The 25,905-nt window shown below is 52.6% G+C and overlaps 2 protein-coding genes across 5 annotated transcripts; one reads left to right on the top strand and one right to left on the bottom strand.

Annotated features, from left to right (window-relative positions):
- Window positions 1–4,489: 4,489 nt before the first annotated feature.
- Window positions 4,490–9,043, bottom strand: POLR2H (RNA polymerase II, I and III subunit H). 2 transcript variants are annotated; one of them, XM_047788019.1, is made up of 5 exons: window positions 8,299–9,043; window positions 7,042–7,125; window positions 6,876–6,969; window positions 5,751–5,834; window positions 4,490–4,813 (listed from the first exon to the last, which is right to left on the bottom strand). In XM_047788019.1, exons 1-5 carry the CDS (start codon window positions 8,369–8,371, stop codon window positions 4,696–4,698), a joined length of 453 nt encoding a protein of 150 aa, XP_047643975.1. In that variant the 5' UTR covers window positions 8,372–9,043; the 3' UTR covers window positions 4,490–4,695. The 2 variants fall into 2 exon arrangements, with proteins under 2 accessions (XP_047643975.1, XP_047643966.1); XM_047788010.1 differs by lacking the exon at window positions 8,299–9,043 and adding an exon at window positions 8,074–8,227.
- A 1,233-nt stretch (window positions 9,044–10,276) lies between these two features.
- CLCN2 (chloride voltage-gated channel 2) lies at window positions 10,277–25,337 on the top strand. 3 transcript variants are annotated; one of them, XM_047787957.1, is made up of 24 exons: window positions 10,277–10,517; window positions 12,728–12,884; window positions 13,024–13,155; window positions 13,514–13,642; window positions 13,729–13,862; window positions 13,958–14,035; window positions 14,123–14,201; window positions 14,298–14,423; window positions 14,521–14,605; window positions 15,017–15,118; window positions 16,273–16,357; window positions 16,496–16,651; window positions 17,038–17,107; window positions 17,345–17,455; window positions 17,682–17,895; window positions 18,211–18,344; window positions 18,537–18,709; window positions 18,830–18,944; window positions 19,170–19,243; window positions 19,478–19,537; window positions 19,681–19,719; window positions 19,902–20,006; window positions 24,542–24,628; window positions 24,758–25,337. In XM_047787957.1, exons 1-24 carry the CDS (start codon window positions 10,437–10,439, stop codon window positions 24,950–24,952), a joined length of 2,721 nt encoding a protein of 906 aa, XP_047643913.1. In that variant the 5' UTR covers window positions 10,277–10,436; the 3' UTR covers window positions 24,953–25,337. The 3 variants fall into 3 exon arrangements, with proteins under 3 accessions (XP_047643913.1, XP_047643923.1, XP_047643931.1); XM_047787967.1 differs by lacking the exon at window positions 19,478–19,537; XM_047787975.1 differs by lacking the exons at window positions 10,277–10,517; window positions 12,728–12,884 and having other exon boundaries at window positions 13,090–13,155; window positions 13,519–13,642.
- Window positions 25,338–25,905: the final 568 nt, after the last annotated feature.

Genomic DNA, 25,905 nt, shown 5'->3' with positions numbered 1-25,905 from the left:
ATGAGGTTGCGGGTTCGGTCCCTGCCCTTGCTCAGTGGGTTAACGATCTGGCGTTGCCGTGAGCTGTGGTGTAGGTTGCAGACTTGGCTCGGATCCCGCGTTGCTGTGGCTCTGGCATAGGCCGGTGGCTACAGCTCCGATTGGACCCCTAGCCTGGGAACCTCCATATGCCGCGGGTGCGGCCCAAGAAATAGCAACAACAACAACAACAAAAAAGACAAAAAAAAATTTAATTTTTTACTATATGTCATAAAACTACAAAACTTCAAAAAATTTTTAAGCCATTAATTCATTAGAGCAGTTAGTTATCACTGTTCTATTTTCTGCACAAATTTACAATTTACTAATTCTCTAGATGCTCCTTTTCATATGCTAATTATGCAAAGGCCTGAACTGGCCTGGCTTCTAAACAGAGGTAGAGACCAAGTTTATGTCAGAGAAAAAAGAGCTCTGGTTTTCTGCTCAGAACTAAGGTTAGTTTCTTTAACTCCTTTACTGTTACTCTTCTTTTTTTTTTTTTTTTTTTGGTCTTTTTGCCTTTTCTCCATATGCCTTTGCCTCGGCATATGGAGGTTTCCAGGCTAGGGGTCTAATCGGAGCTGAAGCCACCGGCCTGCGTCAGAGCCACAGCAACATGGGATCTGAGCCCTGTCTGCAACCTACATCACAGTTCATGGCAACACCGGATCCTTAACCCACTGAGCAAGGCCAGGAACCGAACCTGCAACCTCATGGTTCCTAGTCAGATTCGTTAACCACTGCGCCACGATAGGAACTCCTACTATTATTCTTAAAGGGGCTCTGATCTCCTTTTCTGAGGTGATCCTTACTCTTGAGAAATAAATGAGAAATTGTCAAAAAGAGCAATCCCACAATAGACAAAACAGAGCCTGTATAAATAAAGAATAAGTAAGACCACCCAAAAGCTACCTGAAAAGCAAGTGGAAAATGTGTTCTTGGGATAACAGATCCCCCTTCCCTGAAAAAAAGCTAACAGGAAGGCTTGGACAGCCTCACACTTCAGGTAAGGCTGTGCAGATGGGTCCATCAAGACAAGACCTAGATGTGACAGCTGAGCAAACAGCCAGCGCTTGAGCGGCTCAGCAGGAAGCTTCACCAGGCACGGGTTCCTGCCTCCCTCCTGTGGAGGTCAGGGGGAAGTGCAGGAAGTGGCAAGAGTCAGTCTCCTAGGGCTCACACAGCAGGAGAGCCAAGTACAAGTTGAAGGCTCATCTCCCAATTCCCAGAAGTGGACAGTATCTAAAATGCAACCCTGTGCAACCACCATAAACTCTGCCAAGGGATCTCTAGAAAAGAAGCCAGGCTTATGGGGCTTTGCAAATAAATGCCACCTTGGTGTTTAGGAAGAGGATATTTATACTGCCCCAAACAAAAATTCCATCGCAAAGGTCAATGCCACCTCCAGAGACTCCTGAAGGAAAACCAATGGAAGCTTTTTCTTTCCCACCTCAACCCCTCAAAGGAGAAGAAAAGCTACCATGTAGGTGGAGGACCAGAAACCTAGGGTTCCAAACACTGCCACAAATCCCCCAGGATCTTTTTTCTTTCCTTTTTTTTTTTTTTTTAGGGCTTCACACATGTCATACAGAGATTCCCAGGCCAGGGATCCAATCCCAGCTGTAGCTGCCAACCTACACCACAGCCACAGCAACACAGGACCCAAGCCACGTCTGCAACATACGCCACAGCTCACGGCAATGCTGGATCTTCGACTCACTGAGCAAGGCCAGGGATCAAACCCACAACCTATGGTTCCCAGTCAGATTTGTTTCCACTGTGACACAACAGGAACTCCCCCAGGACTATTAAAGCCATTCCAAAACAGAAGAATGAAAGCCAGTGCGTCAGGAACCTTACACACATCACCTATTTTAACGCCATACATCTCTATAAGATAGGTATTTATCATCTCTACATTGCAGATGAGGAAACAGGCTGAGAAGCCAGGGAAAGTCCCAGTGGTTTCGCAGCCTGTGAACAGGAAAAGAAACACCCTAGTCTGACTTAGTCTGGAGCCATACTCTCCCCAGTGTGGTGCACTGTCCAATATATCAGTCAGTGACTCTACTTATTAGGAAAGATTTCCAAGTCCTTAGGGAGTAACCACGCCAACAGTTAGAGTTCTGAGCAGAAAACCAAAGCTCTTGGTGGGGTGACCAATTTATACATCTCCAGGTATCCGTCTTTCCCCTCCTGGACAGAACAGTTGCCATGGAGAGGAAAAAAAAAAAATCAACAAACGCACACAAGCTCCAAAGTGCTGTCCAAATTTCGGATGGTGTCAGTTTCTGCATGGAAATGAATCCATTGATCCACACTACAAATTCCAGCACACAGTCAAGGGAATGGTAAGTGGAGATTTTAACTTACTGAAATACTTAAGTAGATTAAATCTAATCAAATGAAAAACTTTACAGCACACGAAAGCTAACATCCAGGACAAGACATGCCAAAGGGACCAGAGACAAAAGATTAAGGGTTCTTAGCACAGCCAGATAGAGACAAAGATGGTAAAACTGAATGAAGTACATAGTCAGAAAGTCCCAGGCTCCCAGCATTGGCATTTGACTTTCCACAGGACAAATGCAACAAACTCATGGGCTTTTCCAGTGTGCACTAAAAATGCCCTTATTAAGGATCTAACCTATTCCCAAATCATTCTATCTGGCTGATTCTGTCCCTTATTCCCTTTACAGAAGAGAAAAAAGAAAAAAAAATAAAACTCCGTTACAACAAAGATACTCCTATCTCTATCCAACTCTATGCCAGTTCCGTTTCTTCTGCCACCCCAAGGCACCTAGGACAGTCTGCTGTTACCCCACAAACTATTACTGGTAATTAGATTCTCCCACTCCAACCTAAATGTATCCTTCTCCAACCCCTACAAAAAAAAAAAAAAAAAAAAGTGTGATTGCACAGAAAGGTTCTAAGATTCCACAAAAATTCATCCCAACCCCAGCTCCATCTCCTATTTCCCTGTCCCCTCACCTCCACCCCACAGTAAAGCAAAAGAAACACCTCTTCCTCCCCCCTGCAGAGGCCATTCATTTTCAATCCATTTCCCTAAATACTATTTCTAACACCTTCCTAAAGACCTGAAAATGATGGGGAAGGAAATACCTTAGGCAACCCAGCAGGAGGACCCGCCCTCACGGCAAAACCACGAGATCAAAAGAGACCACTGCTTGCCACACACACTCACAATCTTTCTGGATTGTTATCTAGAGGGGAAATCAGGGTCCCACATATTTCTGAGACCTCAAATGCCTCTCTGAAGACCCAACTCCTTCGTTAGAGTCCTTGTAAGCTTCACCATTTCCTCGACTTTGTTCCTCCCCCACTGTTAAATGAGTGACTGCAGTGGGGCTCCTGTATTGTCCCAGGCACTGGCACTGAACTGCCAACCGCATTGGTATTGCTGCCTTGTCCACTTCACTGGTCTGGGCGGCAGCTCCCTCTTCAGCGTCACTGGTAAAATCCACCACCACTTATCCTCCTCCCAAGTTACCACTAGAATGTAGAGCAGAGAGCCAGCTCCCCCACCTGCTTTCATGACCACCAAAGCGCTCTTCCGCTCTTCTTTCGGGTCATTTCCCAAGTCTGTGTCTAAAAGCCTCAACTCAAAGCTTCCATAAAAATGATGATCAGGCTATGCAAGCAGCTCATTCAAATAAACGTGATCTGACTTCCTAAGAGACTGAAAGTGTTGGAAGAACATGAGCAGGGCTCCTTGTCTATTCAAAGTTCTATGCCAAATGGGTGGTATGTTCCGGGCCTGGGGTGCCCTCAGAAGCCAAAAGCACAACACTCTCTTTCCCAGATAGAAAATCACATTGGAGGATAAATGTTGAGGATAGTCAGCCAGGAGACTGAGTTCACCCTGAGCCCAAAGACTGAAAGGCTGGGATAGATCCTACATTGACATGTGATCATCTGGCTATGGGCCAGAAATATAAATGTACCATAGGCAAGTTGAAAAAAATAATTTTATTGTTACCATTTTTTTTTACAGCTGCACCTGTGTCATATGGAAGTTCCCGGACTGGGGTCAAATCGAAGCTGCAGCTGAGGCCACAGCCACAGCCACACCAGATCTGAGCCACATCTGTGGCCTACGCTGCATCTTATGGCAACACTGGATCTTTAATCCACTAAGCGAGGCCAGGGATCAAACCTGCATCCTCACAAAATACTATGGGGTTCCTAACCCACTGAGCCACAATGGGAACTCCCAGAAAAAATAACTTCAAAGTAAACAGAAAAAAAAAGGTTTTTTAAAGGAAGGAGAAGAGTTCACTGGTGTCTCAGGGTTAAGGATCTGGTGATGTCACTGCATGGCTTGGGTCACTGCTGTGGTACAGGTTTGATCCCTGGCCCAAAAATGTCGGCAAGCTGTGGGCATGGCCAAAGGGGGTGGGGGGAAGAGTCTGAAAAAGTAAAGTTTAATTTAAAAATCATATACACAGAACAATTTCTGATTCATTTTAAGCTTGCCAAAACACTGGGTCTTTCACAAACAGGTGTTTCCCACTGAGTCCAAACCTCCTAAAGATACACGCACAGTGACACAGAGCCAGCCCTCCCGAACAGGTGACCAACAGCAACTGCTACTCAGGCTTGAATTAATGTCCATGACCTGAGTGACTAAGCAACCAGGTAGGTTTCCTGGGTAGTTCAGAAGGCCAGTTTCTTCATCAGCAGATAAACTCTGGAATCCACTTCAAATCCATGCAGGTTGTTGGCATCACCCTGCAGCCTCATGAGCAGGCCACCATAGGACACATAGGCAGAGCTGAAAAAGACCCAGTCCCATAAGTCTGAGCACCAGAACAACTGATTCAGTGGGTCTCCATCCCAGCCCAAGAAAAAGAAACACCCTTTTAGAATTTTGCCATCAGAACCAAAATTCAAACAAAGATGAATGCATAGATATAGATATGTGCAAGGCAGTGTTCTTTATATTAGCAAAGGTAGAAAACATTCCATGACCAGAATAAGTGAAATGACCAAATGGATTAAGATATATCCATTTATTGAAATGTTATATAGCTATTAAAATGTCCCCAGTAATATTTAAAGACATAAAGAAACATGTTTTACATAACATTAAGCAAAAAGAACAGAACAAAACACTGTAATAAACAACATGATTTCAAAGAAAAAGTACACAGAAAAAAAACCTAGAATATTCAAGAATGTTTATGTAAAAAATTCCCTCTGGGTATAGAATTATAGGTGACTTTTTTCCTTTCCTTTCACATTACTCCTATGCTTTTCAAATTTCTTACAAAGGGCACATATTGTTTTAATAAGATTTTAAAGAAGAGAAAAAATAGTTGGGCAGAAAAACCAAAGAACTACTAGAGATTGGATTGCAGAGTAGCAAAACATACACACACACACACACACACACAGAAGCCTAGCCGTTTAATCACTTGTGCTGCATTTAGTTCTTAGAAAAGTAATCTTTCTTTGCATTTCACACAGCAAGATTACCAGCTTCTCATTTGGACCACCAGGCCCTGAGGTCCTCACAGAGTGCAAAGTGAGCAGCCTACATTCCACACTGAAAACTGTTCCCAGAACAGCTTTTCCAGGTCCTGCTTAGGTCTAAGGTGCTTGGGGAGAGAGGCCCAAGAAGCCTGAGCCTGGCCCAAATTTTCAGAGCATAGTCCAGATTCTCACAAAAGGGAAGGGGGAGAAGATTCTCACAAGACCATGGAACTTACAGGCGTGTTGCTGCCTCAGTAGAAGTTTCATCTCCCTCAATCCTGTACACTTTCCCATACATTACATATTCAAATTGGTCAGCCCTGTGGAACAATAATAAGAGACCCTTTAAAAATGGTAACTGATAACTAAGTGCCAACATCATAACAACAGGCACTTTCCAAACATCACGTCATTTAGTCCTGACAGCAACCCTGTGAGCAAGGTATAACTGTAGGTATTTCACTGATGAAGAAACTAAGGTTGAAGGAAGTCAAATGTTATTCAACAAGTAAGTGATAGAGATGAGATGTGAACTGAGTGGGGCTCTAAAGCCTTTCCTCACACAAAATTCCCTCCCAAGACACAAGACTCACACAGCCTACGTCATTCAGTGGTCATTTCCTCAGCCATCAAAAAGCTACAACTCGAGGTTTCCTGGTGGCCTAATGATTAAGGATCTGGCAATGTCACTGCTGTAGCAGAGGTTCGATCCCTGGCCCAAGGACCTTCTGCATGCTGTGGGCATGCCTCCCTCCCCCCCAAAAGCTACAACTCATGCTGTAATCACTGCTCTGGATAAACACCTGGATGTCTGAACTCTCCCTTTTATTTATTTTTTTGGGGGGGCCACACCCACAGCACAAGGAAGTTCCCAGGCCAGGGATCAAACCCAGGCCACAGCAGCAACCCGAGCCACAGCAGATCCTTAACCTGCTGAGCTCCCAGAGAACTCATTGTTTGTATCCTTCGTTGTTGTCTTTTTTTTTTTTTTTTAAGGGCCGCACTCAAGGCATATAGAAGTTCCCAGGCTAGGGGTAGAATCAGAGTTGCAGCTACACGTCTATACCACAGCCACAGCAACACCAGATCTAAGCTGTGTCTGCAACCTACACCACAGCTCACAGCAACGCCAGATCCTTAACCCACTGAGCAGGGCCAGGGATGGAACCTGCATCTTCATGGATGCTAGTCAGGTTCATTACCACTGAGGCACAACAGGAACTCCTGTTTGAATTAAGTGCGGCAATTTCCTTAAGTTTACATAGATTCTGTTCATAAACATTTATTCTATGAAGTAACTAAGGGTCTTTCTGTACTACTTATCTATTCAGTCCTCAGGCATATTTCATCTACTTCCTCACCTGGAAGGCCTATCATCCGTGGGGTTGTATTCACCATCATCCAGGGTACCATCTTCATACAAAGTACTGGCTATCACCAACCGGAACTTGTCACCTGAAAATAACAGCAATATCAGAGTCTGAAATGCAAAAACACTTGCTGTTATTGTTTGTGTTCAACACTTACCCAGGTCAACAGGATAAATCTGAATGTTTACATCTAAGATGAGGTCCATCTTGAAAGATTCACTCTCACAATGCAATCGAGACACTGGAGGGAAACAGAAAAAGAGCAGCAGAGGTAACTGCCTGGCCAAGTAGACCCTAAAGGGCAGGGCAGACCCCACTTTGAGAAACTGTATGCACAGAATACTTAATCTGTATCCAATGGCCTCTCATCTGCTCTCATAAAAGTGGAGGCTCAATAAGAACCACATATACAAGCAAAGGGGCAGAAAACTATGGCAGGTGGACAGAATGCCCAGAAAAGAATCAAAGGTCCTCTGGCAACAAATAATATCACGTTCTAGGCCTGCATGGGTGACTAAGAAACAACCTGCTCTGGGGCAAGTCAGTCATCCAAAGGTTTTGCCTTTCCGTGCCAGGCGCTGTGCTAAGGAGATTATCAAGAACTGCTGTTTGGGGAGGTCTTGTCCGTGGCTCAGTGGTAACAAACCTGATTAGTATCCATGAGGATGGGGGTTCAATCCCTGGCCTCACTCTGTGGGTTAAGGATCAGCTCAGGGGATTAAGGATCTGGCGTTGCTGTGGCTGTGGTGTGGGCCTGCAGCTGTAGCTCTGACTGGACCCTTAGCCTGAGAACCTCCATATGTCCTTACGTCTGGCCCTAAAAAGACAAAAACAAACAAACAAACAAACACCTGCTGTTTGTCCTGAAGAATATCTCAGTCTCTAAGCATAGGAAGAGACACCAAGGACAAACAATTCTTGATCAACGTCAGAACAAGGAGGTGTACACCAAGCAGTCAACTCTTAGAGAGGATTTCACAAAGAGCTAAGACTCTGAGGGCAACAGGCCCTGAGGTCGGATTATTTGCTGTACAGCCTTGGGTGGGTTGCTCAGCCTCTCAGAAGATGGGTAAGACACCACCTACCTCGTGGAGACTCTCGAAAGGAATAAGTAAGGCAATGTGTGTAAAGTGCACAGCACAGCGCCTAGCAGAGTGGGCAGCGATTAAAAAGATGCCAAGGAGGTTACCAGCACTATGAAGAAAGGCCACCCAGGCACCGGGCACAGCATGTGTGAAGCCAGGGAGAGCGCGAAGTCTCCGTTTTCTCATCTATAAAATGTTTCCTGAGAGAGGCCCCTAGGTCAGGACCTGCCGGTAGGGGAAGACCGCATGAAATGTGTGGACAAGAGGCCCAGGGGCGTGTCCCTGAGATCAGCCGCTTCTCCCAAACCGCCCCTACAAACCTTACTCACCTCGGTCAAACTTCTTGCCCTCTGGGTCAATGTCTTTCACATCAAAAATATCCTCGAACAGAATGCCCGCCATGGTGAGGGGGCCACGAGAGAAGCAGAGGTGCTGAGCGCGTGACGAAGACTACGGAGCAGGGCACGGCCCCGCGTGGAGAAAAAGGAGAGAGGAAAAGGCAGCGCCTGAAGAGCGGCAGCAAAGAAATAGAAGGACGCATGCGCACAGACCAGCATTAACGAGGCCACTTCCGCCGCCTAGCTCTCGGGGCTTCTTAACTTCCGCCCCGAACGATTGTTTCCGAGAGGCTTCAGTGTTTAGGGCGGTCTCACGTCCAGATAACTCCTCCCAGGGCGGGAACACGATAGGTCCCACCTCCAGTCGGGGGTGGCTTGGTGTCCGGCTCTCTCCGGAGGCTCTAGTGCGCCCTCTTCAGATGCCGGGTTAGGAAGACTGGAGTTCTTGGGGGCCTACCCCAGCCAGGGACCTTGATCCTTGGCCCAGAGAATCCTGGCCCTAGCCCTACCCTGTTGGTCCGCGGGTCTGCCGAGGGCACAGTCCGCGCAAAGGGCTAGCGGAGCAGAACCACGCCCCCAGGGCGATGGCCAAGCAGGGTGCCGTACCCAGTCCTTCTAGCTGGCACTGAGGAATCCCGGGCTGGCCCAGGCCGGCTGGGCCCAGCTGGATGTCACCCGACCCGGTGATATCCACTTTGGGAATTTGCCATGATGTCACCATGGGGAAGAGGAAAGTCTGCACTGTCTCCTCCTCTGGTACTGCACCCTCCCCACCCCTGATTTCTTACCTCGCACCGCCCCTTCAGCATGGTATTAACCCCATCACACTGCTCTCCTCAGTACTGCCCCTTCGGCTCGGTTCTGGCCTTTCCTCCACCACTGCGCTCACCTTCTGGACACGTTCTCCTAAGTGCTCCTTCATCCCGGCACTGTCCTCTCCTATGGATACCACCTCTTCCTTTACACTGCCCGTTCCTCTAGGGTGCTGGTTCTCACACTGTCCCCTTCCTGGGCACTCCCTCCTGGGAACCCCCTCTGCCTCCCACGTGCCCCTTCACCCTGGTACTGCCTCCTCCTGCACAATGCCTGTTTTCCTGGGCACTGGCCTGTCCCCTGACTCTATCTCTGACTGTGTTCACCCCACACTTGTTCACCCCACCCTTTGCACTTTTCTTCTCCGGAGCCTGATAGAGAACGCAGAGCCCCAGCAGGCTGTTCCCCCTTGGCAGCTAGACGTCAGCAGCTACTCGGGTTTCTTCTTCGGCCCTGCCAAGGAGAAGCGACCTCTGTCCCCCCACGCCCGCCTCCCAGGAGCGGCCTCCCCAGCACCTAGACCTCCCTTCCCTCCGGCTCCACCCACGCACAAGCCTCAGGCCAGCTAGCTCCAGGTGCACCTCCCCGGGAGAGTCGCAAAGAAAGGAAGGGGGATGAGAGAAACCGAAGTTTCCAGTTCCAAGCACCCCTCTTCTGGGCCTAGCGTCCCCCTCCGAGTCTCCCCAGTTCTGTTTCTCACCCCCCACGGAGCAGAGGGGCCTTGCCAGGCCGGTCTGAGCCGTCGGCCCCTTCAGCAAAGCAAGTGAGGGCACCGCTCTCGAGAGAGAGATTGGGCCCGAAAGTCAGCTTTAGACGGTTCAGCAGCCTGCAGCCCCAGGTCCTACTGAGCGCCGACCTCGGTAGCCGCCCCCGGCCGGACGCTGGGAGCCGCAGACACTGCCCAGCCCCTCCACGTGCCAGCGGACCCGCCCCCACCCAGGCCCGGACGCCCCTCTCAGCCACCCGCCTCCGCGGAGAGGGGACGCGGGCTCTCGCGTTGCAAGCGCCCCCTGCCGCCTCTCCAGAGCCCGGGAGGCGGCCCCAACGCGGACCCCAGCCGGGCTGGGCCGGCTCCGGTGGATGGGCCGGCGGGCGGAGCAGCACGGAGGGCACCGCCCTCGGCCCGCCCGCCGAGGAGGGGACGCGAGCGGGAGGCTGCGCCGGCGGCGCCCGCCCGGGGCCCGCCGCACTCTGCACTCGGCGCCCCGACTGCGGGGACGGGACGGGACGCGAGTGGGCGCGGGCTCCGCGGGCTGGGAGGCGAGTCCAGTTCAGACCCCGAGTCGCAGCGGGAGGCCAGAGGGCTGTGAGCGGAGATGGCGGCCTCGTCGGCGGCGGCGGCAGCGGCCACAGAGGACGGGATGGAGCCGCGGGCGCTGCAGTACGAGCAGACCCTGGTAAGCCGAGCCCTGAGGAGTGTGCTCCCGGACCTCTGCTCCTGGTTACCCTTCTCCCCGCGTCGGGCCTACCCTCACCTTGCCCCAGCCCTCTGAGCTGGGGAAACTGAGGCTCGAGGGCCTGAGAGGCTGGAGGGCTGGGGAGCTGGGGGTGGGAGGCTGCACGCAGGTTTCTGGCTGAGGCTGGGGGCCTGCGGAGGACAGGACTTCAGGTGCTAATCCCAGGTGTCCTTCCGTTTACTCTCCCCACCAACGTTTCCTTGCTCCTCCTATCATCACCTGGGTCCAAGCCTCAGCACCCCACTACCCCTTACCAGCACCACTCACATCCTTGAACTCTCTCTGTACTCCTGTCCCCGCCATCCAAGACATCACCTGTGTCTCCACTATGTGCATGGTACTGTGCTAGAGGGAGAAACCCAAACCCGGCCCTTACCCCTGGGGGCTGGTAACCCAACATTGGCAGGAGGAACCCCTCAGTCAATTTTCTGGAAAAATGTGGCCTGCCATCCTGGGGGACAGGAGCTTTACTGGAGGATGGGTCAAGCAGGAAAAGGTGTGGGAATTGGGACCTTTGTCCATGCTGACCCTGGGTATCCAGCCCCACCCACTCCAGGGCTATCCCTTAGCATCATGAGAAGCAGGGGTCCTTGGGATCGGAGCTGACTCTTGGTCACCATTGTAACTTAATGTTTGAGAAACCTTTTGCCTCTGTTTGTGTCACTGGGGTGGGGGAAACCAGACTCTAGAGAAGGGAGTGGGCCCCGAAGCCCCTTTTTTATCCCTGTGGCCTGAAATTTGCCCAGGAAAGAGGCAGGAAAGGAACTCTCCAGGAAGATGGGGCCCGGGCTGTAACTGAGACTGGGAGGGAACCAGTTACAAGAAAGAGTGACTGGATGAAACAGGATGACAGGGAGAGGTAGCAAGAGTGGGGGTGGAGCAAGGGTAGAGGGGTAAGCCTTTGCATAGGATTAGAAGTGTCGGTCAATCTGCACAGGCTGAGAATGGGCCATTGGTCAAGAAAGCCAGGCACCAGCCACCTCTCCATCTCCTTCGACTGGGTCTCTATCTCTGGAATGACTTCTCAGGGTCAAGTTCACTCTCTGCTCCCGTGTCTCCCCCTTGTCCTTTGGATCCTTTGTCTTTCTCTCGAACACTCACCTCCCCCTTCTATGCTATGTCTGCCTCTTTAGATGCTACTTTCTCTCCTTGCTCTTCCCTTCTTCCCCTCTGGTCTCCTTTCTCTTCTCTGCCCCCTCCCCTGGCCTCGCTTTTCCCCTCTTCTTCCTCTCTCTAGTTCCCTCTCCTCTCTCTCTTTCTCTCTTTCTCTATCTTTCCCTCCCTCACCCCCCCACCCCGGCCCCAACAGGAGCCCTTTGTGTCCTGAAGCTCTGCGGGTGGCAGCCGGAATCTACTCCTCCCCACCCCCCAACACATGCCCAGCTTGGCAAGTCTAGCCATGGCTCAGCCACTCTCCCGTCCCGTCCCATCACCCCAGCATCCACAGTCACAGCCCAGCCACCAGCTTCTGCTGTCCCCCAACCCACCACTGGTCTCAGGGTAGGTCCAGAGTGGGGCTGAGGCCACTAAGCACTCTCCACCCACCCAGAGAGACTTTCCACTCCCAGCTGGGCTGGCAGGCTGGTGGGGGGTGGAGGTGGAGAATGGGGACAAGGGGATTAGGGTGGGTGGGAGGGGTGCAGCTGAGTGGGTCACAGGCCAGAGGCCCAGCAGGAACGTGATAAGGATTGGGGCCCCGCCTGTTCCTAGGCCCAACTCAGCTGCCCCCAGTTCCGTGAAACCTTTATTGTTACTCACATGCCCTTGACCATCCCTTATTCTCTGACCTTCCCTCCTCCCACTTTCAGACTGCCTTAGGTTTTTCCATCTTTTCCTCCTCTGAAGACTTCCCTCCCACTCTGCCTCAGTGCTTCTCCCCCCTACCCTCCCCAGGCCTGTGAGAAGAGGACTAATTATTCTGCCACCCCCAGAGCTGTGTCTCTGTACCTTGGCTGTCCCCATCACTCTGGCCAGGACAGCCCCCACAGTCTGCACTGTGCATTGTTCCCACACCCCAAGCCAAAAAGGGAACTGTGGATTCAGGAGGGGGTATATAATGTGGGGGCTGGGAGGAGAGTTGAGGCCCCAGGAGCCCTCCCTGCATCCCCTCTCAGCCCATGTCTGCTAACCCCCATCTCCCTATTGCTTAGATGTATGGCCGGTATACTCAGGACCTTGGGGCGTTTGCCAAAGAGGAAGCCGCTCGGATCCGCCTGGGAGGACCCGAGCCCTGGAAGGGTCCACCTTCCCCTCGGGCTCCCCCCGAGCTCCTGGAATACGGACAGAGCCGTTGCGCCCGATGCCGCAGTGAGACCTGGGTTGGGGCGAGGGACTTGGCTGTGTGTGCCGAGCAGGACAGAGACCATTAGAGTTGCCCATGGGGGAGGGGGGCGGGGGGAGGAGCACTTTGGTGCCAACCTCTCCTTCTTTCCTCCCCTGCTCCCAGTCTGTACCGTACACTGCCACAAGTTCCTAGTGTCCAGGGTTGGTGAAGACTGGATCTTCCTGGTCCTGCTGGGGCTCCTCATGGCGCTGGTCAGCTGGGCCATGGACTATGCCATAGCTGCCTGTCTGCAGGGTGAGGACAAGGGCTGGCGGGGGAGGACTGGGAAGAACCAACCTGCTTCCCCTTGCCCCACTTGTCCGACTGTCTTGGCTGCTTGGCCACTGACCACTTCCCCCAGCCACTCTGACTGTCCCATCTTCAGGCATAGTCACGGCCACTCCCATGGGCCACAACTTGCCTCCCCTATCCAGCTGACCCTCTTACCTCTTACCTCTGTCCCAGTGAAGGCCCTCTAGCCCCCTCCTACCCCTCGCACCCTGGTTCTGTACGGCACTCCCTGGGGTAACTTGTCACATCAGGATGGCCACTGGCCAGGCAGGGACTGGATGTTTGTGCATCAGAGCTCCAGTGGCACGTCCTCTCTCCACAGCTCAGCAGTGGATGTCCCGGGGCTTGAACACTAACATCTTGCTCCAGTACCTGGCCTGGGTCACCTACCCCGTTGTCCTCATCACTTTCTCGGCCGGATTCACACAGATCCTGGCTCCTCAGGCTGTCGGTACACTAGGAGAGAACCGAAGGGTGGAAACGGGACCTCCTGAAACGAGCACATCAAATGACTGTTCCGGGCCTGTGGGTTTCCAGGGTCTGGCATCCCTGAGATGAAGACCATCTTGCGGGGAGTGGTGCTAAAGGAATACCTCACCCTCAAGACCTTCGTAGCTAAGGTCATCGGACTGACCTGTGCCCTAGGCAGCGGGATGCCCCTTGGCAAAGAGGTAACTGGGGGATGAAGAGGAGCCTCCAAATGGAGGGAGAAGCCAGGCCAAGGTCAGGGTGTGCACCTGAGTCACCACCTGCCCCCACCCCACAGGGCCCCTTTGTGCATATCGCAAGCATGTGCGCTGCCCTCCTCAGCAAGTTCCTCTCCTTGTTTGGTGGCATCTATGAGGTAAGGGGGACCCTGGGTGGGGAAGGCAGAGGGGCCGGGTGGGCTGCTGGGCTCACATTGACTTGCCTTTCCCCACACTCTCGCCAGAACGAATCCCGCAACACAGAGATGCTGGCCGCTGCCTGTGCCGTGGGAGTGGGCTGCTGCTTTGCAGCACCCATTGGAGGTAGGCAGTCAGACCAGCCCCAGCCCTGCCCTTGAGTCTGAGACCATAGGCCAGGCCCAGGCCTCAAGGGGCGCTCCCCTCTCCTTGCCCCCACAGGCGTGCTGTTCAGCATCGAGGTCACTTCCACCTTCTTTGCTGTGCGTAACTACTGGCGCGGCTTCTTTGCTGCCACCTTCAGTGCCTTCATCTTCCGCGTGCTGGCAGTCTGGAACCGCGATGAAGGTGGGGGAGACCTGGGGCAGGAGGGGAGCCTTAAGATGTCTCAGGTGGGGATGCTCAAGGCTACACCCCTTCCCTCTGTGACTCTGCTTCCCTACAGAGACCATTACAGCTCTCTTCAAAACCCGGTTCCGGCTTGACTTCCCCTTTGACCTCCAGGAGCTGCCAGCCTTTGCTGTCATTGGGTGAGGAGCTGAGGGAGCTGGGGTGGGTCAGAGAGGAGGAGGTAAAAGAGGGAAGACCTCCTTTTTTTTTTTTTATGACAAAGCCTTTATTTTTTTATTTTAGTTTATTATTTATTTACTTATTTTTTTTATCTTTTTAGGGCTGCACCCAGGGCATATGGAGGTTCCCAGGCTAGGGGTCCAATCAGAGCTACAGCTGCCAGCCTATCCCACAGCCACAGCCACTCCAGATCCGAGCTGTGTCTACGACCTACACCACAGCTCTTGGCAACATCGGATTCTTAACCCACTGAGTGGGGCCAGGGATCGAACCTGTGTCCTCATGGACACTAGTCAGGTTTGTTAACCGTTGAGCCACGGCAGGAACTCCAGGAAGACCTCCTTTTATCCAAGTACTTCTTCCCTTTCTAGAATCGCTAGTGGCTTTGGGGGAGCGCTCTTCGTCTACCTGAACCGTAAGATTGTCCAGGTGATGCGGAAGCAGAAAACCATCAACCGTTTCCTCATGAAGAAGTGAGTTGGTTCTGGGTTGTGTGCGGGTCACGGCCCCGGGGCGGGGTGGGGGGGGGGCGGCGTGGGAGGGAGATGACAGGTGAGATGGCAAATAGGGGCCCAGTCCAAAAACAGTTACTCGGTTGAGAAGAGTGTTTTCCAGACCGATTGAACATTTTGTTTTTTATTTAAATTACCTGAAAATTGACACTTTTGAATTTTTAGTCAGTGGCAGAGGGCTTTTTGGATCAAAGACTAAGGCTTCCTGTAGGCCCTTGGCCCGGCCCAGATAGCAGTGCTCCCTGGGGAATGTTTGAGCTTCAGTTCCTCTGCCATTCGGCACAGCTCTCTCAGTTGTAACCGCAAGGACTGGGAGTCGGGAGGCCTGAGCCATGACTTCTGTTGGAACCAATGTCCTTCAGGGAAAGAACAGTCAACTGAACCTGCTCTTTTGGCATTTTCAGTCAACTTCAACTTCATGAGTGACACCAGCTTCCTCCAACACTGACCTCTTAAGTACCACAGAGAAACAGAGAGAGGCAGAAACTTCTCCACACTCTCACACAGTGTGCCCTTCAGGCAGGCCTTCTGAGGGCAGGGGAGGAGTCAAGGCTCCAAAGTGTCCGAAGAGGGCTGGGGGGAATGGGTTTTCTGCTGCCGCTACCTGCTTAGGGAGTCAGGAGCCTGGGCTCATTATAACCTTGGATGGCCATCATCCTCAGGGTCGTCTTATCATGAATGGCAAAAGGGGCCTTCTCTTAGAACTGTGTTCTTTTATGGGAGTTCCCGTCAGTGCTCAGCAGTTAATGACCCCAACTAGCATCCATGAGGACTCAGGTTCGGTCCCTGGCTTCGCTCAGTTGGGTTAAGGATCCGGCATTGCCGTGAGCTGTGGTGTAGGTCGCAGATGTGGCTTGGATCCAGCATTGCTGTGCTGTGGCATAAACCAGTGGCTACAGCTCGATTGGACCCCTAGCCTGGGAACCTCCATATGCCAAGGGTGCAACACTAAAGAGAAAAAAAAAAAAAAAAGAAAGAAAGAAAAAGAACTGTGTTCTTTTATGTAAGAGCCAAGGCTCTGCCATGACCTCAGCCCTGAGATATGTGAGGGCACCCAAGCCTATCACCAGTCTGCATGCAGTAGGTGTTTGATGCTGTGAAACCTACCTCTCTAGACGCCTGCTCTTCCCGGCTCTGGTGACCCTGCTCATCTCTACTCTGACCTTCCCCCCTGGCTTTGGACAGTTCATGGCTGGACAGGTAACCCCAGGCAGAACTGGAACGTGTACTTTCTCTTGGGATGTATCCCTCCTAAAAACCATCAGCCCCTGCTGTCCTGTGGGCCCCTGCCCTTCATCTTGTCTGTCCCCCAGCCTGAGGCACCCTGTTCACCAATAGCTCTCCCAGAAAGAGACGCTGGTCACCCTGTTTGACAACCGGACATGGGTCCGCCAAGGCCTGATGGAGGAGGTAGAGCCACCCGGAACCTCACAGGCATGGAGCCCACCACGCGCCAATGTCTTCCTCACCCTGGTCATCTTCATTCTCATGAAGGTGGGGCTCCTCACACATGTACAGGCAGAATAGGACCACTAGGTGATGGGCACTGTTCTAAGTACTCTCCATACATTAACTCCTTAAGCCTCACGACAATGGTCTGAGAAAGGTACTTTTAGTATCCCTGTTTTAAAGATGGAAAGTTGAGGCCCAACAAGGTTAAGTAACTGGCCCAAAGTCACTCAGCTAGATGGCAGAGTGAGGACCTGAACCCATGTCTCCTGGTTCTGGAGTCCTTCCCCTTTCCTTCACCTCTGGGGGATTCCGAGATAGCTGGGATGCTTGTGCCCGATGGATAGGCAAGGTAGGCTTCGGGGTGGAGCTGGGGGGCCACCTGGGGCCGGGTGGCGCCTCCACCTGTTTGAACGACCTCCTGCCTGCAGTTCTGGATGTCTGCACTGGCCACTACCATCCCAGTGCCCTGTGGGGCCTTCATGCCTGTCTTTGTCATTGGTGAGTCCTCAGCTGCCTGTTCTCTCAGCCTGCACCCTCTGGCCACCCGCTGGCCATCCCTTCTCTGCCTGGGAGCGGGTTTTGGTCCAGCCCAGCCCCAATCCCCACCCCTGCAGGGCAGTCCCCTGCACTGAATGACCCACTGGCCCCCTTCCCCACCCTCTGACCCTCTCTCTTCCTAGTGTCCCTGCCCTCCCCCTCCACTACCTGTTTCTCTTCCCACACCCCTCCCTGAAGGAGCAGCATTTGGGCGGCTGGTGGGCGAGAGCATGGCCGCCTGGTTCCCAGATGGGATTCACACAGACGGCAGCACTTACCGGATTGTGCCTGGAGGCTATGCAGTGGTCGGTGAGTGCTCCAGGTCCCAGTCTGTCTTGATAAAGCCCTGGCGGGCCGCAGGGCCTAGGCTCTGGTGCCCCCTGCTGGCAGAAAGCAGGCTTCCCTCAGATGCAGAAGCCCACTCCTCAGGATTATACTGGGCAGCCCTGAGGACCTCTGCATAACTATGAGGGCTGGGAGAGGGGGTCATCTGGGGCCTGGGCACCCTGAGGAGACTGAGGGTGGCTGTCCCCAGGGGCGGCTGCGCTGGCAGGAGCAGTGACACACACAGTGTCCACGGCCGTGATCGTGTTCGAGCTCACAGGCCAGATCGCCCACATCCTGCCTGTTATGATCGCCGTCATTCTGGCCAACGCAGTTGCTCAGAGCCTACAGCCCTCACTCTATGACAGCATCATCCGGATCAAGAAACTGCCCTATCTGCCTGAGCTGGGCTGGGGCCGCCACCAGTACGGAGAACCGGGTGACAAAGGGGGCTGTGGGTGAGGGGCAGAAGGCATCCTATGACCCCCTCAATTCACCTCCAGCATGGTCCTTCGCCAGTGACGCTGGGAGACCAGCCATCCTGCTCCCTTTTGGCCACTGCCACCCTTGTCCCCTCCCTGCGGGAGCAGCGGATGACCCACCTACGTAGAACCAGGGCTGTGGGTACTCCCTGGCTCTCTGCCCTGGGCTCTGGGGCCTTCCTCATGGCCCTGAGTTGTAGTGCTCCAGGCTACCCTTCCCTTGCTGACCACAAACCAAGTACCTCTCTGTGCCCTCAGGCAGTACCGGGTGCGAGTGGAAGACATCATGGTGCGGGATGTTCCCCACGTGGCCCTGAGCTGCACCTTCCGGGACCTGCGGTTGGCACTGCACAGGACCAAGGGCCGCATGTTGGCCCTAGTAGAGTCCCCTGGTGAGACCAGGAGGGGGCCCAGGTGCTAGGGTCATCTCCCAGGGTTGCGGCTCAGGAGGGCGAGGGGCAGGAGCCAGTCTCCTAGGTTCCAAGGGCAGTAAGCCAGCAATCCCAGCCAGGCTTCCCTCAGATGTAAGGCATGTGTCCAGGGCCTCACCCCTGGCTCCTGAGTCCCCTACCTGCTCTATCCAGAGTCCATGATCCTCCTGGGCTCCATCGAGCGCTCACAGGTGGTGACATTGCTGGGGGCCCAGCTGAGCCCAGCCCGCAGGCGGCAGTACATGCAGGAGCGTCGGGCTGCCCAGACCTCTTCACCCTCTGACCAGGAGAGTCCCCCCAGCCCTGAGACCTCCGTCCGCTTCCAGGTGAGGGGGAAAAGCTTCAAAGCAGCATGCAGACCTCCGAAATGTTGTGTGGACTCATTGGCAGGGTGACATTGGGTGGTCCAGGGACACTGGCTCCCCAACCCCTTCCTGGCTGTGCAGGTGAACACAGAGGACCCAGGCTTCCCTGCAGCCCGGGGGGAGACTCACAAGCCCCTGAAGCCTGCTCTCAAGAGGGGCTCCAGTAGCACCATGAACCTCAAGGAGAGTCCCACGGGTGAGCCTATCTCCTGCCAGCATGGCAGGGCCGGGGCTGGGGCCTGACCCCTGAGCTCACTAGGGCCCCTGCCCAACCTTTTTACTGGAGCACGTCCTGGCAAAAAGGCGGCCCGGGTGGGCCCGGGGTAGAACCAGGACACCTCTCCCCTTGCCCTCGTCACTTCTCCTGGTCCTCTCTGGCAAAGATGACATTGCCCTCGGGGCCTTGTGTTTGGGAACACAGGGAACGTGGAGCAGGCAGGCATCGCCCTCAGAAGCCTCTTCTGTGGCAGTCCACCCCCCGAGGCTGCCTCAGAGGTGAGTGGTTGGAGCCTCTCCATCTGGCTCTTTCTTTCCAGCTCTCTCTCTGACGCCGAGACCACCTCTCCGTTAACCCTGCAGTGCCTGCCTCCATTCTCCCTGCCCTTCTGCCCTCCTGGATGTCAGCTCTGTCCCTGCAGTGTGCCCTTCCTCCTGGCCCCACCACTTTCCCTCACCTCCCTCCTCCCCATAACATCAACTCCTCTTCTCTCTGGTTTGGCTCTAACAAAGTTGGAGAAGTCGGGAAAATGTGACAAGCGCAAGCTGAAGCGGGTCCGAATCTCTTTGGCGGTAAGTGCTCACTTTCTTCCCGCAACTCAAGAGCACTAGACAGGGAGAGCCAGGGTCTAGGCGGGGTAAGCTTTCCCTGCACTGGGGAGATACACCCACCTCCTCCCAGCCTCTGGCTGCCAACCTTCCTTCCTCTCTCCTAGAGCAACTCAGACCTAGAAGGCGAGATGACCCCTGAGGAGGTAAGGTGTGACTGGACTCTGGACTCTGTTTCTTCCTGGGTGTGTTCAGTCATCATCTTGGCCACTGTCCCCATGGGAGGGACCCTGTGGGAGGGGGTAGGAAAAAGGGCAGGCCAACTTCCAGGGAGGTGAGAGCAGCTCTTGGCACGTGCTTCTTAATCCTTCTGGTCTTTCCCTCTCAGATTCTGGAGTGGGAGGAGCAGCAACTAGATGAGCCTGTCAACTTTAGTGACTGCAAAATTGACCCTGCCCCCTTCCAGCTGGTGGAGCGGACTTCATTACACAAGGTAGGGCCAGAGGCCCAGGGCTGCCTGGACTCTCAGGAGTGCAGGGTGGGGATCTAGGTCCTCCCACAAGTTTGGACTCAAGCCAGCGGGGAAGAAAGAGACAGCAGAGAGTGGGCTCTGAGTTGTTTTTCAAACACATTGCTACAGACGATGGGTGGCCTGGAGCCAGGGCCCCTTAGTCTGTTCCTGCCTACGAAGGAGCCAGGCATCATTTTTCCCCTGCTCAGGCTTGCCCCCAGGGAACTCTGGACCAAAGCAGCAACAAAGACAGGGCTTGAGCTGGGTGGAAGCCAGAAGGCCTCTGACCCTCTAGAGTCGGACCTAAGCGGGAGGCTGCCAGTGCCCGACAGGGCTGATACACCCATGCTGGAAAAAACAGGCAAGAAACAGGCAGGCTAAGAAAATCGAACAAACAAGCTAACAAGCATCCAAGTAGGGGTGGGGACACTGCAGAGAAGAGATAAACAAAGATGAGAAGTGCCTAGTGGGGGGCTTGGAATGTCAGACCCCAGAAAGTCTGACTTAATGTAGGCCAAAGGAAAACTGTAGGAACATAGGAAAATAGCTCAGCAGAAGGGCAAGACAGCCTGTATCACATATAAATGGGGAGAAAACTGGAGCGCGGATAGGTTGGTGCTGAGTGAGGCCGACGCTAACAGAGATGGGGACTCTCTTTGGAGGACCGCCTCAGGCTCCCCAGGATGGGGCGGCTGGCATCAGTGGGCACCTCCAGGCCTCTAAGTAAAGGCAGGGAGTATAGGCACACCCAGCAGGCTGCTAGGGCAGAAGCCAGGGGGTTTTAGCTAAATTGTTGACAGATTCAACATGCAAGCCTCTGAGGCACAAGGAAAGGGGGGGAACTCCCAAGGTCTGCAGCTTGGGCAGCTGGCTTAGATGCAGGCTATGCCTAAGAGCCAGCCTAGCACAGACCAACAGGGGCCAGGGCAGGAAAGATAGGGAACAGAAACCACAAAAAGCCAAGGTAATGAAGATACTTATAAGCCTTTGGGTGAAGACCTCGAATCAAAGTGGGCGGGGAACTGCAATGTAGTTGCAAGAAAAAAAAAAAAAAGATAGGCCTCTGAATAATACATTTGGCTTTTATTTAAAGCCTTTTCCCTAAGACTCTAAAGCTTTTCCATCATCTTACTTAATCCTCAAACATCGCAGGATGATGATGATAACACTGGCATTTTTTTTTTTTTTTACTGCCTGCTGTGTGCCAGGCAGTGGGCTAAGCTCTTCACATGTTTAATTTAATCTTCACAACCACCTTGTAAAATGGATATTGTGATACTCCAGTTTTTATAGATAAGGACATTGAGATTCAGAGAGGTTAAGCAGGTTGCACAAGGTCATACAGCTAGTAAGTAGCAGAATCAGGCCTGGAATCCAAGATGGTCTGACCCAAAAGTCTGTGGATTTAACCAATTTAATACCTGGGGAAACTGAGAAAGTGAGGCGGTCACTTACCCGAGTCAGGATAGCACCAGTCAGGCCCAGATTTCCTGGCCCCAATCCCAGGAGTCTTTCAGAAGGCCACACTGTCCCTCTCCCTGTCAAGTCACTGTTCCCAAGCCCCCAAAGTGCAGGCCCTCCAAAGGGCTCGCTGGTGTCTAATTAAATTAGAGTGAAAAAGAACAAAGTAGGTATTTGTTACAAACTTAAACAGAAGAGGAAGAAAAGTAGCCTTTGAGGTACCAGCTAACAAAAGTACAAAGATTTGGAACCGATAAGAACATAAAAGATGAGGATTCAGAATGTCCTTGCAGGCCTGAGGAGCCAGGAGTAAGTAGTAGCCCAATTAAGTCCAGGAAAGGAACATTCAGAAGGTTGTGCAGCTGGACAGCCCTGTACCAGTTCAGTGCCTCATTCATTCAGGGGCCGCCTACAGGGACATTCAGAGCAGCTGTGGGTGGAGGAGGGAAGCTGGAGCGTCAACAGGAGGCCAGTGGGCTGAACCTGAATCTTCATTCCACCACGTGGTGGCTGGCTTTTTAACCTTGCCACATTTCTCAGCCTCTGTGTGCTTCACTTTCCTTAGCTGTAAAATGGGATCACTGTACCTACATCAGAGGGTTTTCTGAGGATTAAAGTTGATAAGGTCTGAAGCACTCAGAACAGTGCCTGGCACATAATAAGTATTTGATATGTTAGGAATTACTATTACTACTTACACTGAGAGGTGAACAACAGGGGACTTTATTTTTTATTTTTTAGGGCCACACGTGTGGCACATGGAAGGTCCCAGTCTAGGGGTCGGATCAGACACGCGGCTGCCAGCCTACACCATGGCCACAGCAACTCAGGATCCAAGCCACATCTGCGACCTACACCACAGCTCACGGCAATGCCAGATCCTTAACCCACTGAGCGAGGCCAGGTATTGAACCCGTATCCTCACGGATACTGGTCAGGTTCATTACCGCTGAGCCACAACAGGGGACTTTAAAAGACGTGTCATGAGGGAAGTGCCGAAGTGTGGAAGAAATGGGTGTTTTCAGTAAAGGATGATTATGTGAGGCTGGAAGCTAGGGTGCCTGGTGACATCTGGGGCTGGAAAAACAGGCTGGAGTGGACTTGGGGAGGGATTCTGGAGTCTAACTCAAATTTGTGGGAAAGCTCTTAGAATGGCAGGGCCAAGTTGGAGGGAAGGGAGGCTAAAAGCAGAATCTATTAGAATGTTGCAGCCCTGTCCTGGTGAGGATGGTGAGGGAGTTGGAGAGAATATCCAGAATGTTCGGAAAGTACATCAGTAGGGTTTAGTGGGACAAGTGGTTTCCAAACCTAAAAAGCATATAGTCTGCCAGAAGCGTGCTCTGATTAGGATTGTGGAGAACAGAAAGTCAGGGGGAACTTATTTAATAGGATCCTTGGGAGATGAGAGGGACTATTAAACCATAAGCAAGTAAGGCTAAGGGATTTTTGGAACCGGAAATGTTCTAACAATGATGTGTTTCCCTCCAAAGTCAGATAAAGAAATTAAAGATAACTTGTAGCTCATGGGATTCAAGTTAGACATGAGGAAGAACTTGATAACATTACAGTTATGACATAGTTATCGGAAAAGCTTATGCTAAAACTGAACTTCCAGTTCCTTTTATAAATACTGTCATGTCTTGGAGAAAGTGAGGGAAGTTCTGGAAGTCCTCTCCTAAATAATTTAGCAACTGGATAAGAAAACCTTTTTTCTTGGCCACACCTGTAGCATGTGGAGGTTCCTGGGTCAGGGATTCAACCTGCACTGTAGTTGTGGCCTGCATCACAGCTGCAGCATCAGATCCTTAACCTGCTGCACTACAGGGGACCATCCAAGAAAAGATTTTTAAAATGTTAAGATGACTAGAATGAGTACTGAGTAAACTCAAAATTGTGAGATTAAAAACAATAGGCCAGGAGTTCCTGCTGTGGCACAGTGGGTTAAGGATCTGGTATTGTCTCTGTGGTGACGTGGGTTCAATCCCCGGCCCAGCGCAGTGGTTAAAGATCTGGCATTGTGGTGTAGGTCGCAGCTGCGGCTTGGATTCAATCCCTGGCCCAGGAACTTCCATATGCTGAGAGTACAGCCAGAGAAGAAGAAAAAAAAGGCCAAAAATTTCAGGAACTGCTGAGTCAGTAGTGTTTTTCAAGACAGCTGGCCCAAGAAAATCCACTTAGAGCACAAGGGGAACTGGCTGACAATTTCTGATTTAAAAGCTTGGGGGAGGGCCCAAAACAAGAAAAACACAAGGGGATAGGAGTGACTGTTGGACTGTAAGCTACATCTCAGAAGGACCCAGATGCTGCTTGGGCCCCAGAAAAGGCAGTCTATGAGGGATGTAGGCCAAAACTGCTGCAGACCAAAACTAGAGTATCAGAGCCAGGGTAAAGGGGCACCCAAACCGGCCAGCCAGTGAGGGAAGCCTGCGTCAGCCATGGAGATGAGTTAGAGGCAGGGGATTCAGGGCCAGTACCCCTAAGAGGGAGTGGGGTGCCTGTGGAGCCTCTGTCCTGAATATATCCATGACTAATCAGACAGCTGCACAGGACAACTGGAGCTCTGCTTCCTCCTATAGTGTGATGAAAAGTGGCCTGGGAGCAGCAAGGCCACTTCTTGCTCATGCCCCTGAGCACTTTAGCTCTGAGCCTCATGCTGCCTCTTCTGTAGAATGGGTATCTCAGGACACTAGTGAAATTAAATGCTAATGTATAAAAGACATAGCTCGGTGCCTGGCAAATTACCTACCACGTGTCGTACTTGAACAGTTGTTCTCTCCTCTGTCCTCCTCTCTAACGTGAGACAAAGAAGCCATCCCCCATCCGCTGCTTTCTCAACATAAGCAACATAAAGATTTCCACTATCAATTTTCTGAGGCCTGGATACAGAAACATTCTCATTCTTCTTCATCTTCCTCTAGAGGTCCTGTCCCCTTCCCCTCACCATCCATAGCACCCCTCTACTCCCCACTACCACCTTGTTCTGGGTCCCTCTGGCCTGTCATCTAGAGCTGTCCCCTCACACCTCAAGACCAATGTGTTTTCTCCCCATCCCACAGACTCACACCATCTTCTCACTGCTGGGAGTGGACCATGCTTATGTCACCAGTATTGGCAGACTCATTGGAATTGTCACCCTAAAGGAGGTGAGATGATAATGGCCATCAAAGCCACTTCCACTTCCAAAAAGGCACAGAGGCTTATGTCCAGTTCACCTGGGGAGGAGTCTGGGCAGGGAGCTTGAGTCCACACATCTGACCCTCTCACCTTTCCAGCTCCGGAAAGCTATCGAGGGCTCTGTGACAGCACAGGGTGTGAAAGTCCGGCCGCCCCTTGCCAGCTTCCGTGACAGCGCCACCAGCAGCAGTGACACGGAGACCACTGAGGTGCATGCACTCTGGGGGCCCCGCTCTCGCCACGGCCTCCCTCGGGAGGGCAGCCCTTCTGACAGCGACGACAAGTGCCAGTGATCCCCTTGAGGGACAGCCCTGGATGGCAGTAGCCATGGCTGTTGGCCCAGATCCTGCAGCTCTCCTATTCCTTCTGCCTTGGGAAGGCAGGAGCTCCAGCCCCACTTCCAGACCTGGAGTGCTAGCTTCTCCTGGCTCATCCTACCTGGAATCTGACCCAGTGCCCACCTGCAGCAAGTGTTCTAAGGGCAGAAAGATGAGCACTGCCCTGGTAGGATGGGAGTGGAGTTGCTTGACCCCTGCTCCCCCTGTGATGGGGGAAGGGGTAGGACTAAGATGGGTTTATACTGGAACCTCCAATGACCAGATGTATATAGAGATTTACAAAGATTTTTATATTAATTTAATAAAACAAATTCTTAAATAGAATAAAATAAACACCTAATGAGCCACTTATATATAGAATGCCTCTGCCCATCGGCTCTGTTCTTACCTTGGGCCCTCTCAACTGCTAAAGCCTACGAGGCACCAAATTCAGCAGCCACACACACCCCTCCCCCTGCCCCACCCCATGGCCATAAAACTCCAGAGCCTGCTGTCCATGGAATGCAGGATCTGCTGAGGCTGCCACCGCTTGCTCACCAGCACCCTGGCTGGGGCGCAGGCCCCCAGTAAGGTAGCTTTGGCCTTTCATTCAGCCAAGAAAGGCACCACCCTCTTTCCTCCCCACGGAGAGCTCCTTCATGACTATCACTCCTTGGCACAATTCCTGCAGACAACTGCCTGGCCACCATGTGGCCCCCTTGTGGCCCTCTCTGGAAGAACATCCAAATCACAGCTCTGTGGTAATCAGGGCCACCCCTCCCTCCAATTCTACTCCAAAGAGAACTCTGAGTGAATGGGGCAGCCACGGGCTGGGAGCCTCCAGGGCCCAGTCCCTGGGGGGGGGCAGGAAAAGGGCCAAGAATACAGGCTTTCGTCGCCCTGATGCCTCCCAGAGAAGATCCGACTGA

This window comes from Phacochoerus africanus, chromosome 1, assembly GCF_016906955.1.
Source record: "Phacochoerus africanus isolate WHEZ1 chromosome 1, ROS_Pafr_v1, whole genome shotgun sequence".
Taxonomy (NCBI): domain Eukaryota; kingdom Metazoa; phylum Chordata; class Mammalia; order Artiodactyla; family Suidae; genus Phacochoerus; species Phacochoerus africanus.
Note: the sequence above shows the minus strand (reverse complement) of the source record. Positions and strands in the feature narration are given on the sequence as shown.

Bases quoted from the DNA above. Each gene is read 5' to 3' on its own strand.
- POLR2H (XM_047788010.1), bottom strand. From the start codon at position 8,155: ATGAGAAAACGGAGACTTCGCGCTCTCCCTGGCTTCACACATGCTGTG. The intron at 6,970-7,041 runs GTAAGTGTTGAA...TGTTATTTTCAG, and splicing joins GATTTATCCTGTTGACCTGG to GTGACAAGTTCCGGTTGGTG. The intron at 4,814-5,750 runs GTAAGTTCCATG...GGTCTTTTTCAG, and splicing joins ACTGAGGCAGCAACACGCCT to CTCTGCCTATGTGTCCTATG.
- CLCN2 (XM_047787957.1), top strand. From the start codon at position 10,437: ATGGCGGCCTCGTCGGCGGCGGCGGCAGCGGCCACAGAGGACGGGATG. The intron at 14,036-14,122 runs GTAAGGGGGACC...CACTCTCGCCAG, and splicing joins TGTTTGGTGGCATCTATGAG to AACGAATCCCGCAACACAGA. The intron at 15,119-16,272 runs GTGAGTTGGTTC...CTACCTCTCTAG, and splicing joins AACCGTTTCCTCATGAAGAA to ACGCCTGCTCTTCCCGGCTC.